Source organism: Epinephelus moara, chromosome 2 (genome assembly GCF_006386435.1).
Source record: "Epinephelus moara isolate mb chromosome 2, YSFRI_EMoa_1.0, whole genome shotgun sequence".
In the NCBI taxonomy this organism is placed as follows: domain Eukaryota; kingdom Metazoa; phylum Chordata; class Actinopteri; order Perciformes; family Serranidae; genus Epinephelus; species Epinephelus moara.
Window position 1 is genome coordinate 7954360 of NC_065507.1, and position 12917 is coordinate 7967276.

The following is a 12917-nucleotide window of genomic DNA, read 5'->3' on the forward strand; positions in this document are numbered from 1 at the left end:
TGTACCCTTTTTTTATTGACAGGAAAGGCAAAAGGCAACATACACAACTGGAAAACACAATAAGTGTCTGTCTTACAAATACAGCCTGAATCAGTGGTCAAGTACTGCTATACAGTGGTGTATAAATGAATAAATGAATGAATTAAGAAATTAACTTTCTTGTCTTGTCAAAAAGCTGAGCCACCACTTCAGGTTTACAGTATAAAACACCACCCAAGAAGCAATTACTAGGATTAATACAGAAATCTATAGTGTAAAGTAACAGCTTAAAAGCAAATTATCAATCAATGCAAGACAGCTTACTGACCCCAAAACAGAAACGTCTAATACCTGTAAGAGTTTTATAGGTAATATGGCCATAAAAGAAGACCCAAGATTTAATTTTTAAGGGAGCCAGCATATGACTGAGTACACACCATTATCAACTATTTTAATGACATTTTTTGTGACATACTATGTTGTAGCCAGACTGGATGGAGAGTTTGGCAAACAGCTGGAGGCTCACGTCAGATCTTACCTTTATTAGTGGGGTGTAGACCACACCCAACCCATCGTCACCTTACATTTAACTTTTCAAATGTCATAGAAATAAGGTCACAGATTATGTATTGCCTTACTGTCTTTGCAGAATCCGGTCCAGCCACAACACAAACAAGTGGTAATTTGTCAGTGTGTTTTCATGAGATGCATTCAAGGTTAACACTAGAAAGTAATGATGGTTGGTGCCACATTTTATGCACATTATAAGAGCATAAAAATAGTCTGAATCAATACTTGGGGGCCGGGAGGAGCAAAATGTATCATGATTAAAACCCAGTTATAAACTAACACCCATCTCTCTGCACTTTTAATCAGCTACAGTCTAAAATTTAGTCATACTGGACCATGGGGTGGTCACACCAGGGAGGCAGTTTGGAGAGTTTCTCCTCAGTGGCTGTGTCTATGGGCCAGCCCCAGGACTTAAAGAATCCAGTCAGGTTCTTCCCAACACTCTGGGAGAAGGTCTCAGCGTACAGGTTCATCTTTCCTTTGTTGTCCTTCGGGAAGCTGCTCATCTTGTGGTAGGCAGCAAACACCTTCTTAAAGGCATCCCAGCCAAACTTTTCTTGGAGCTACAAGGAGGGAGACATTGGTGAATGAAATGTGAGTAGGAGTAATAACATCTCCAAACCTGAAAAAAAGGGGAAAAATAATAATAAAGCCATCTTTGACAACATACTGAGTTCAGTGACCTTTGAGGGGGTGCAATTTTGTTTCAATGGACAGTTTCTCTACAGGGTGTAATACACAGTATTTCTCACTCACCTGCATGTATGTCTCCAAGGCCACCCACATGAACCAGTCACTGAGATTCTTTCCCGCCTTAGCATACGTCTCTGCTCGCTTCTTTCGATTTGCTACAGTCATGTTGGGATGAGCCTGCATTGAACAAAATGAAACAATATGATTGTTAAACAATGTAAAAAGCCAAATACTTTATGTTTCATGACGTCTATCTATATAAAAACATGTCATTATAGACCATTTCAAACTTGACAACATAAGCATTTTAAATGGTTCAAGTATATTACCTGTTGTAATGTTTGTTAATGCAGTAGCTGACAGGAAGCAAACAGAGACCAGAGCTGTTGCCCTAGCAACAGAATAGCAATGAAATGGTCTGTAGACTGAATCATGTTTGTTTACAATAACTTCAGGTCAAATCACTGATGATGTGTCCCAGCGCATCCGTAGGATGTATCTTTCATCCTCATGTCTGGCTAAGCCAGTGACACTCAGGAATAGACTGGGTGGCAACCAAGGATAGATTAGGGTGAGAACCTCAATAGGACAGATCTACTGGTATCGACCCATGTGAACGGAAATACAACGACGAATGCAAGCTGTATATGTGTAAAAGTATGCAAGAACCTGCACAGCCTAAAAATACACCAGGCCAGGATGAAATGCATGGAGAGGAAGGATACGCTGCAGTGCACAGGATTTGATTCTGGTGAGACACAGGAGGAGCCCGGCCAGGAAGCAGCACCCCACAGAGCCTCTGAGCAGTAACCCCTTCTAATCCCTGTAGAAGAGTCCCATAGACATGGATGAAGTGGCCTTCAGCAAGCAACAAGACCGCATGGTCACAGTTTGATGCTGATGTGAGCAAGATCCTGGAAACCACATGCAGGGGAGAGGTGGATCGCCAGCTCGAGACTATGACAGCTATCATAGTCATCTACGCGACTGAGAGGTTTGGGCATGTCAAGGATGGAAAGATCAAGTCCTCCTACACAATGAACCATAGAGCCACCAAGATACACCAGCTGTGTCAAAAACTTTGAAGCCTGCAACAAGGCCTGGATTTACCAGCATTCCATTCTGCCCTATATCCTCTGGCCACTGCTGGTATACATAGTGCCAATGACAACAGTAGAGACCCTGGAGAGAAAGATCAGCAGCTACTTGCGAAGATGGATTGGTCTACCTCGTAGCCTGTGCAGCACTATTCTGTACGACACAAGCAACGCCCTGCAACTTCCAATCAGTGGCCTCACAGAAGAGTTCCTGGTGTCAAGAACACAGGAAGCTCTGCAGTACAGGGGATCCAGGGATCCAAAGGTGGCATCAGTTGGCATCCAGGTGTGTACAGGCAGGAAGTGGAATGCAGAAAAATCTCTGAAGGTGGCTGAGTCAAGGCTCAGGCAGAGGGCACTGGTGGGGTCCGTCGCAACCAGGCATGCAGGCTTTGGTTACTTTCCAGCAACCAGGGCTAACAACACTCAAGGCAAAGAAAGGCAACACCTTGTTCAGGAGGAAGTTTGGGGCAGGCGCAGAGGAAGTACGAGCCAGCAGGATGGTGGGACAGCAAGGGGCTAGGGAAAATGTGCTGAAATGTAAGATCGCCTGGCCAAACATTTGGAGAGCAGACTTCCATTGCACCATGTTTTTAGTCCAAGCTGTTTATGATGTCCTACCAAGTCCTGCAAACCTCCACATCTGGGGCAATAATGAAACACCCTCCTGCCCCCTTTGCCCTGGAACTTTTCCTCAGCAGCTGCCCAAAAGCCCTCGGAGACAGGTGCTATCGCTGATGCCACGACCAGGTGTTTAGGAAAACAGCTGAAGTTCCCAGCCAGGATAACACCAACATGGCTTCGTCCAGACATAATCATTGTCTCAGATTTCACAGGGCAACTGATTAAATCTACATAAACAACATTGCTTCTGCTGCAGGTAGTTCTCACATCCTCTCACATCCCACAACCTCCAATTTGTCAATTCCTATAAATATCTGGGTATCTGGCTTGACAGTTCACTCTCCTTTGATGTGCACATTAACACACTGCTCTCCAAAGTCAGATCTAGAATTGGTTTTCTATTCCGTAACAAAGCATCTTTCACCCACTCTGCAAAGCACACTGTGGTTAAAATGACAATCCTCCCAATCCTTGATTACGGTGACATAATATATAGGTCTGCCTCCAAAGCCCTTCTCAGTAAACTGGACGTCATCTACCACACTGCCATCCGCTTTGTTACAGGTGCTCCTTTTAACACCCATCACTGTAACCTGTACTCACTTGTCAACAGGCCATCACTTCACTCCTGTAGACTGATCCACTGGTATCACTTCATCTACAAGACCATCACTGGAAACACCCCTTCATATCTTGGCTCACTACTCTGTATCAGCAACATCAACCGTAACCTACGGCCGTCAATCATTTCAATTTGCTGCCGCTAGTGACTGGAATCATCTGCAGCAAAAGCTTAAACTTAACACATTCATCCCATTCTCCTACCTCCAAAACACACTCCCAACAATAATCTGTGATCGTTGCACGTTTTTAACTTCTCTGGACCAGCGCTATCACTTTTAGCTCATACTTTTGTTATGTGTTGTGTGTTTTTTATATACTGTGTCCGATTGATTGTTTCACTGTGATTGAATGTGTCTGACTCTCTGTGCTGCCTCTTGCCCAGGTCGTCATTGTAAATGAGAAACTGTTCTCAACTGACTCACCTGGTTAAATAAAGGTAAAAATAAATAAATAAATTATGCTGGAGCTCACAGTATCCTGGGAAGAGCAATGTATCTTTCATCACCTGGGTAGAAGACCCTTGTGTCATGTATGGGAAGCCAAATAGTGCTGAGCAAGCACTGCTTCACCTAAAAAGGGCCCTCCAAAAAAATCAGACAGCTTTTAATTTCAAAGCCACCAGACTGCATTGACAAAAAAATTGTAATGTAATTGTACTTAGCAGAACTGGTTGACCGTGGCCTTGATGGGTAAATGTGTCAGGTAAAGCACTGATATTATTTATTTTAGGTGGCTGAATTCAGTTTTGCTGAATCCCTGTCCACAGCAGTACATTGCTTAGCTACTGTGCTGGTAGATTTGGTTCATCAAAGATGATAGCAAAGCAACAATGTATATAAATTCAGCACAGCTGAAATGTCAGATAGTTTGGACCACAGTGTTTCGATAGATAGATATCTTTAAATGTTACAGTTTCATCTGAAAATCGACAAGCTTACTGACTTTACTTATCTGAACAATTGAAACAATCACCAGTTTGTTGCTGGTGCAACGTCACAGTTATTTGGCCTATAGATCTTAAGACCAAACTGTTCTCGTCATTGGTCTCGGTTGTTTTGTCAGAAAAATATGCTAATAATACTAATTTACTCCACCTTTGCCCTGTTGATTCCCAGCACCTCCTCATGCACATACACTGACCACAGGTTGCATGTACACTCAGTGGTGTGTGATGGGAATTCCCAGCAGCTTCTCTGTTGGTTGTGTCCCAGTTCATGGATGGGCCCCCACATGCCTGTTTTCCTAGCACAGTCAATGCTGACCACTTCAGCTGCTGTGGCATTGTGTGCCATGATAGGATATCCTGAATGTAGCCAACCTGCATGGAGAAAACAGTCTCATAAGGCCAAGGTGATATGTGTGTTGGGTCACTGTGATGAGCTTAGTGTCATACAAGTGCATCTAAAGAAAGCAAAATAATAGACATGCTTCACTTTGGCTGTTGTAAAAGTTCTCATTAAGTACTTTTCACTGAGAAGTTCTGAAATTTTAAAATTTTGAACCACAACCTCAACAGTTTTTTAATTTTGTTTCCTGCTGAGCAAACATTCATACATAGCACCAAAGCCAAGCACACTTACCGCAGGAAATCTGCACATCAGTTACAAAACGTTCCTTGCGCCGAAATGTGTGTGGTATGACGGCCAGGTCAGCGATGGCCCTCATGATTTCATCCCAGAATGCTGCCAACTTATCAGGGCGATCTATGCTCCGAACAGCATTTGATGGTACAGTAAGGACGATGTTTTCAAACTCCAACTCTGCCCAGGGTGCAGGAGCTGTGCGCAGCAGTGACCAATCAGCAGCTGTTGTCACACCTGAAATGAACAGGTGGGTGTTGGGTTGAAATTAAAATTATGAAAGACCATTCAAAAATATAGAGTAGTCCTCTTGGCCATCTGACTGTCCCCAGTCAAGCTTTTGTGGCATTCAATTCCAAACGTTTAAACAGCAATGTTCAATAATTTATCAAATAATAAACATGATTTGTATTTGAACCCTAATTTGAAAGTCTAAGTCTAGTTTTACTGCAAAAAGTCTCTTCACACAGACATTTGTGGAGCATGAGCAGACAGCGACACTCACCAGACTTGTAATAGGGAGCAGCTACAGCTTTCTGCACTATCACCTCTGCCCCCTCCACCTTTGTGTTGGGTGGAGCCACCAGGTAGATGAGTCCCCCCCACAAGTTCCACACCTGCATCTTCTCTGCAGTAACAGCAAATCGCTCAACAACAGTTGGTGCTCTCTTTAACTCTGCATGACCCAGGGTGTCTGAATGACAGCCGATCTGGATCTGATGAGGAAATGGAATAATGGTTACTGCTTTGAAAACCTGTATGACAAGTGTGCTTAATTTTTCCGTAGATGCAAATAAAGTCAGTGGACATAAATCCGGACAGAATACCACTGAAGGCATGTGGGGCAGTATGTGAGATAAGAACACAGAGAGAAGAGAGGTTATAGAGGTAACCTAAGAGAAAAACCTTTCATTTTAAAGCTGTCCCGAGAAAAATCCACATAAATCTTTGATATCTTGCAGCGACTTTCCTTATAAAGGCTTGTTAACGTTTAAACAACTCATAAAATGGCCGTGCAATGTAAAAGGGTTCATCAGAATATTGATATTTTAATTTAATGATATGTCTGGTATTGATATATATCATTGATTAATGTCTTACTCAATATAAATAAGTAAAAGGTAGTGTTACTGTACAGATTATAAAGCCCTTTGAGATATAATCGTTATTTTGGGCTATATTGACAGAATGGACTTCACTTGGTAGTCTGAATTAGCAGAACATTGACAAATCAAATATTGTATTTTGTGCACTGTACCTTCCAGCTCTTGTTGACAATGTTTGCTGGTATGGTGATCTCAGTCTTCATACCAGGAGAAAGGTACAGACCTGTGCTGATCCACTCCTCCTCTCCTGACACACATGCAGAGCAGCAAACGTTACACTCAGAGGGGCATGTAAGAGAGAGAGATTTTATCTATCCTTTATGAGTAGTCTCATGACTGCAACATATAAATTGTAGAGATAAATTACAGGTCTGCATGTTTATCACATAATCATCTTACACAGTTGTTCACACCAACTGACCTGCCGTGTTGGCATTAATCCTGATCCTTTGGTTTTCCATGAAAGGCATCACGGGGATCTGCTTGATGAGGTACGGCAGGAGAGCATCACGATCTGGGGACGCTTTATATGCCTTTGTCCCCAAACTGAGGAGCAGGTGATCTCTGGGACTCTTCACAGGGTTCTTCTCACTCACCTTGAAATGAAGTGTATATGAATGATTATAAAACCGATCGCTGTAACACAACCTGATCGCTTGGTGGCAGAGAAATTAATTTCTGACTCACTGATGCAAAACACCATTATGTTATTTTTTTTTTTGTAGATTGCTGTCTTATACAGTAGCCTGCAGTAATTATTATTACTTGTTTGACAGAGCAGATGCGCCCTCTTTATATACATACTAATAGCATTCATAAAGAAATTCAGTGCTCACCGGTTTCATGCCAGACTTCTTCAACATGTCAGTGAGGATGGACAGCACATGATTGTAGGAGTAGCTGTCATGAGCCTCCAACTTCAAGAAGTAGTCACACTCCATGGCCAGTTTTTTAAGGTCGTCCTCCTCATGCTTGGCAAGTTTGTCGCCCTGGATAACANTCAGTGAGGATGGACAGCACATGATTGTAGGAGTAGCTGTCATGAGCCTCCAACTTCAAGAAGTAGTCACACTCCATGGCCAGTTTTTTAAGGTCGTCCTCCTCATGCTTGGCAAGTTTGTTGCCCTGGATAACATGAGCAGCAAAATGGTGTAGACGTTGACGGAAGTGGCCAGTGTCCTTCATGGCCTGGCTTGGCACAGGAGCCTTGTAGGAACCTGATTCAATTGTGTTTGGTGTCAGGCTCAAGCCCATTTTGTTCAGGATCTTGTTCCCTGAAACACAGTTCAAGAAGTTGGAGTTCAACAATAGAGTTGCCACAATAAAACATTCTGTAGCCAACTGGGCAATAGTTTGACAGAAGATAATAATTTCATCTAATACTTTTAATCACTATTTTCTCTCATGAAATACCACGGGATCAGCGTGGATACTAAGTACCCTCAGATCCATTTCGATCAACAAAACCTGTAAACCTGTTGAATGAGACCCTACCCAGCCAAATTTGACTGAGCATGTCGGTGCTTTCTTGTTTGTTCTGTCATTCCCAACTTGCCCTCTTGGTGTCATCATCATCATCATCATCAGTGGTCTGTGTTTTAAACACCACCTCTGCTCTTCTTCCTGTACTGTCTTGTACTGTGACAGTGCAAATGTTTTTCTGTCTTAGCACAGTGGAAGTCATTATATAGGTCTGAACTGGCAGGCTTGTGCTTGATAAGTGTCAAAGCAAACTTCCATTATCTTATTTTATCAACTCTTGTTCTGCATTATCATACCTGTGGTTTCTGTCATTGGGTTTCCTGGATTATTGTATGTCCAGTACCAAACGTGCCCACCAATCAGCAGGCCTCCTCCCTGTGCTACAAAGTCTTGGATTTCCTGTGCATTATGATCACCGTATGTTGTACACACAAATACACTCAGGTCTCTCCTGAACATTGTCTCCTCATGCTTCAACCCGGACTTGCTGGCAAGTCCGAGGTTTGGCACAACACCAATGACCCCCTTCCTGCCCTGGTCCAACCAATCAATGGCATTGGTCCAAAATGGAGCCAGTTTCTGTAATAAAAATAAGTATTTCAAAAGAGACAGTAGTTAATGATGTCAAATGGTTTGGCAGAACAGAATGTAAGATTATTTAACACACTGCAGATAACCAGCCACAAGTAGCCTTAAGTAAAGATCTTAGGAAAGACATGACATACTGTATTCACACCTAATACACAATACACACGGGGGAATTAATTTTGTGCCTAATTTAACTCAAGACAGACTTCTCTGTTCATTTAAAGACATTGTAAGACCATTCATTCAGACTGCACCTCTACTGTCAGAAGTGCTTCATGTCCGATCACAATGACTCGTCCCTTCCCATAGTAGCTTCCTGCCAGGAACACCCTTCCATCCTCAGTGGTACCAATGGGGAAGGCCAGTGGTCCGTGGACCAGAACCTCAGATAACACGGAATCCCGCCTGAAGTCAAACTCTGAAATCCCCTGGAGTAAGAACTCCAGGTCACCTTCAAAATGTTTTCCAAGACTGCATTAGGCAAAAGCAGAGGGATAGAGAGACACAGGGGGAGATGGGTGAAACAGGAGAACACACTACAAACTATTTAGATTCAGTCACAAACATCAAAGAGGAATATACACTTACCGTAGAGCCTTCCATGAGGAGGGGATCTGAGGGTGGACAGGTATGATCTCTGCTTTTCCATAATCTGTAGAGAAGTAGATCCCTGCCACACCAGACACTTTATTCCCTGGGAATTGTAGAACTGTGTTCTCTTTAGGATGAGTTGAAGCCCAGTGCCATGCCTGCCCTGCTATCAGCACTCCTCCTCCAGCTTTCAGAAATGCCACCAGCTCCTTCACATCTGCACCCACGCTGTAGGCATCTGTCACATACACACCAAGCCCCACTTTGTCACTGAAGGCCTGCACAACTTTGGCTTGGAAGCTAGACTTGCTGAGGTTATCAGCAACTGCCTTGCTGTTTTGTTGGACCCCCACAGACAGGTTGTCAGAGCCATCTCCTCTCAGCCAGGTCAGAGCATTCTCTACCAGAGCAGGAAAGACAGTCAGGTAGCCCTCATGACCCAGGACCACAATCCTCCCACGGCCAAACAGAGAGGCTGCCATCAGGACATGGCCCTGGCTGTTGATTGCTAAAGGAAAGGCATCGTCTGCAGTTAGCACCAGGTCACAGGGAACACAGGGGCCCCGGAAGTCCAGTTTTTTTAAACCTTTCATCAGGGACATGTAGGCCCCGTTGTGGTAGGACTGGGTGGGCTGAGTGAACATGATGAAAAGTATCGATGCTCTGAAGGAACAGGAACAGATGTAAGTTGCGTTAATGAGTGAAGGTAAACAGTTATCTTTGGTTTTATTCCCAGTTATCATCATGCAGGTGTCTCATGTTATCCTGAGTTGTAGGGATGGAATACAAGTGTAAAATCAGTCTCACTGTCAGCCATTACAGCAGGGACAAAATAAACTTTGCACAATTGAAATGCAGCTAAAATGATAGTTATGCATTTAGTGTCATAAACAATCTCTCAGTTTGTAAGAAGCTCTGTATCAAAAATTAGAGTGGAAACTAAAAACCTGGTCCAACAGAACTCCTGACCTATAAAAATATTCATACTCTTTTAACATGTATCTCAGGACCTTTGTCCATGTCGGGATACTTTTTCCCACTGATGTGATTGGTTAGTGGTGGTTGTCATCTGATCTTCTGAAGTTAACCTGCAGTGTTTCTTCAACACTCTTTAGCAGCTAGACATCAGGAGGAGCTGCTAGATGAGCAAAATGGGGAAATATTAGGAGTTACAGATAAAACGGTAAACATTTTAGAAGTGAAAGTACTTTCTGAAGTAGGCTGTACTGGGTCTATGTTAGTATTAGGTGATGCTGGACATGGATCAACTTAGTCTGTACTTGTACTAGCTGATAATAAAGCATCTCCTCTACTGAAAAACTTAAAGCACTTAAAAATTATAGCTAACAACACTATTCCCCCAGATTTCCCTAATACATTTTCAAATATAAAACTATTTATAATATGGCTTGGTCGAATATTTGGTGGTTATTATTTACAGAGATGTGCATGCATGTTGCCCAGTATGCTCAGCTAATCAACAATTTGAATTTAATATTTAATCAGTAGTCAAAGTCAATCCATTGCTTTCCATCCTGTATTAGTCCAGTCAAAACTAAACCTTGACAGAGTGACTAGATAATACTTTCTTATTTTAAAGTTAGGATGAGATAAAAGCTCTGGAGAGCTCCTTCAGCGATAGACTGATTCCTCCATAGTGTGTGAAGGAACGCTATCGCAGGTCCTTCCTGCCTGCTGCTATCAGACTACATAACCAGCACTGCTCACAGTAAACTGCACCATGGACACTTTATGGACACTATGGACACTTTATAAACACCATTATAAGCTTACTGTCCCCCTTGTTGCAGTTTGCTGTTTTTTGCACGTACAGTATACTTTCACTTGCACTAGATATGCTCTCTTTAACCCACTGCTCATTTTTATTCACTGCTCATTATTATTATCATTATTATTTATCACCGTTTCTTGTATTTTTGTACTTTCTTTTGCATGCCTAGTTTTTAAGTTTTAAGTTTTAAAACTGACTCTTTCTCTTTGACTGCTGTAACACTGGAATTTCTCAATTGTGGGATCAATAAAGGTGTATCTTATGCCTGTGAGGAGTGCCACCACCCTCATATCTGTCAGGGCTAGTTTTATTGCGTGCATGGCATATGAGTGCAAACCAATTGTTGCCTGTTGGCGTTTGGACAATGTAACATACAAACATAACTTAAAACAACGCAACGTTGACTTTTGGTTTAACACAGGACATAAAACTCCATTCTTCTGAGTCAAAGTCCTGTGTTTGTTTGACCTGCCCACCACTACTACCACCTTACACAGACTTTGTCGCTCTTTGTACTACATGACCTGACTTCCTCCTTTGCTCTCCTTTGTTTTGCTTTCCTTTTTTATAGATATAAGTCATGGATGTCTAAAGAGAACTGGATAGAGCTTTGGAGGAGAGTGTTTCATTCCTATAGAAGTTGCTAAGTGGCGCATAAAGCCAAGAAATGGTATGAAATTACCCAAATCATCGGCATCACGGGACCCATAGAGCGGGTGCACCAGAGACTGCTGCTGGCTGGGCAGCTAACTTCCAGTTTAGCCCTCCAGTAACTCGAACAGGCATAAAAATGATTCAGTTGTGTGGCTCTTCTAGACTTTCAACATGTTATCAGACCAAATGGATCAAATTCCAGTAGTGAAATAAAGCATGTCATGGAGTGTGTGACACTCAAAAAAATCTATCCACTGGTTTACAGATGTGTCTTTCACAATGTCATATGGGACAAAGTGTGTTTGGAAACAATGTCATCATGTCACAGAGCCAGATATTTTAATTCCACATTAGGCCACTATGTAAAATTGGCTTCAAAGCCTGACGCAGTTCCTCGGGACTTAGTATAATTACAAACAGTGAATGAGAACAGCCTGCGCTATGGAGTAGCCTACTGTATCAGTGGACTGATCACTTTTCCAAGCCTGTTATTGTACATTTAAAATTTTCATCAATGTTCAGGATTAGTCCCTTTTTTGTTAGTTGAATGTTGGAAGGCATTTTTTGTTAGTTGTTTAGTTTTGAATTAAGAGTGTAGGACAAAATAAGTCTATTTGAGAGACGTATGATTATTTTCTGAGCAGCCCACTAACTGAAACTGGAGCATAGTATCACAAATTACTGTCTTATGGACCCCTTGGGGATTAATAAAGTATATACAATTAAATTAAAAAATTAAAATTGCAACATGGATGAGTGCAGTGCATGCAGTTGTCCATATACTCACCACTTCTCCAAAATATAATCCTTATCATCCATTGCTTCATAAAAATATGTTTTTACAGCTACAAAAATGCTTTGATAACCAAACAGCCATAAAGAAAAACACAACATTACCTTCTAATAGCTGCATCCTGCACATTGTAAACAGAAAATACAGCACTGTGTTGCTAATATTCTTACATACCTATATCCCTCTTTAACAGTCATAGGCTGGTTTGGCTTGGTTTAGTTTCGGCTGTCAGCCCAGCACAGCAGGGATTTGCATTTCCATTACCGTAGGGCTAGTCTGAATGGGCGGAAGTTCGCTGCATAGATCAGCCTCTCATTGGGCGGAACGAGCGAGTCCCGCCCTACCACCTCCGGTTGTGTAGCAGTTTTCAACCGTTTTCAACAAGTCCTTTACTAACTTTTGCGGTGTTTGATCTTGCGGGGATGTAGCCATTTTTCTGCCATGGTTCGCTTCCTGTAGGTGATATTTTTGTGGGCGTGTTACACCAAAACCTGTTTCCCCCCAGCAATATTTTTGCAAGCGCACTGTTGCTGTGGCACCGCCCAGAGCGATTGTGATTAGTTGAAAGAAATACAAGCAGCCGAGGCGTTTTTTTCTCGAATCTTAAATTGAGAGTCGGCCCAGCCAGATCTTTCTTTTCTTGAGAAAGGTCTGGTGAGCGAGACTACCATAGGGCTACCTCTTTGAAGGTGTGTCTTAAACTGATGATGGCTTGTCTTAAGTGACGATGTTTAAAAGCAGAGT

At 42.4% G+C, this 12917-nt stretch overlaps 1 protein-coding gene across 1 annotated transcript; it reads right to left on the reverse strand.

Moving 5' to 3' along the window:
* LOC126396806 (TRPM8 channel-associated factor homolog) lies at positions 1–9938 on the reverse strand. The gene is made up of 12 exons (XM_050055131.1): positions 8932–9938; positions 8598–8814; positions 8052–8334; positions 7387–7547; positions 7110–7262; positions 6695–6869; positions 6426–6520; positions 5673–5883; positions 5168–5404; positions 4682–4905; positions 1306–1419; positions 1–1112 (listed from the first exon to the last, which is right to left on the reverse strand). Exons 1-12 carry the CDS (start codon positions 9678–9680, stop codon positions 870–872), a joined length of 2862 nt encoding a protein of 953 aa, XP_049911088.1. The 5' UTR covers positions 9681–9938; the 3' UTR covers positions 1–869.
* Positions 9939–12917: the final 2979 nt, after the last annotated feature.

Excerpts from the sequence above, each read along its gene's own strand:
- LOC126396806 (XM_050055131.1), bottom strand. The coding sequence starts at position 9,680 with ATGATGATAACTGGGAATAAAACCAAAGATAACTGTTTACCTTCACTC. Across the intron at positions 8,335-8,597 it reads AAGCACTTCTGACAGTAGAG|AAACTGGCTCCATTTTGGAC; the intron begins GTGCAGTCTGAA and ends TTTTTATTACAG. Across the intron at positions 5,884-6,425 it reads TTGTCAACAAGAGCTGGAAG|ATCCAGATCGGCTGTCATTC; the intron begins GTACAGTGCACA and ends TTTCCTCATCAG.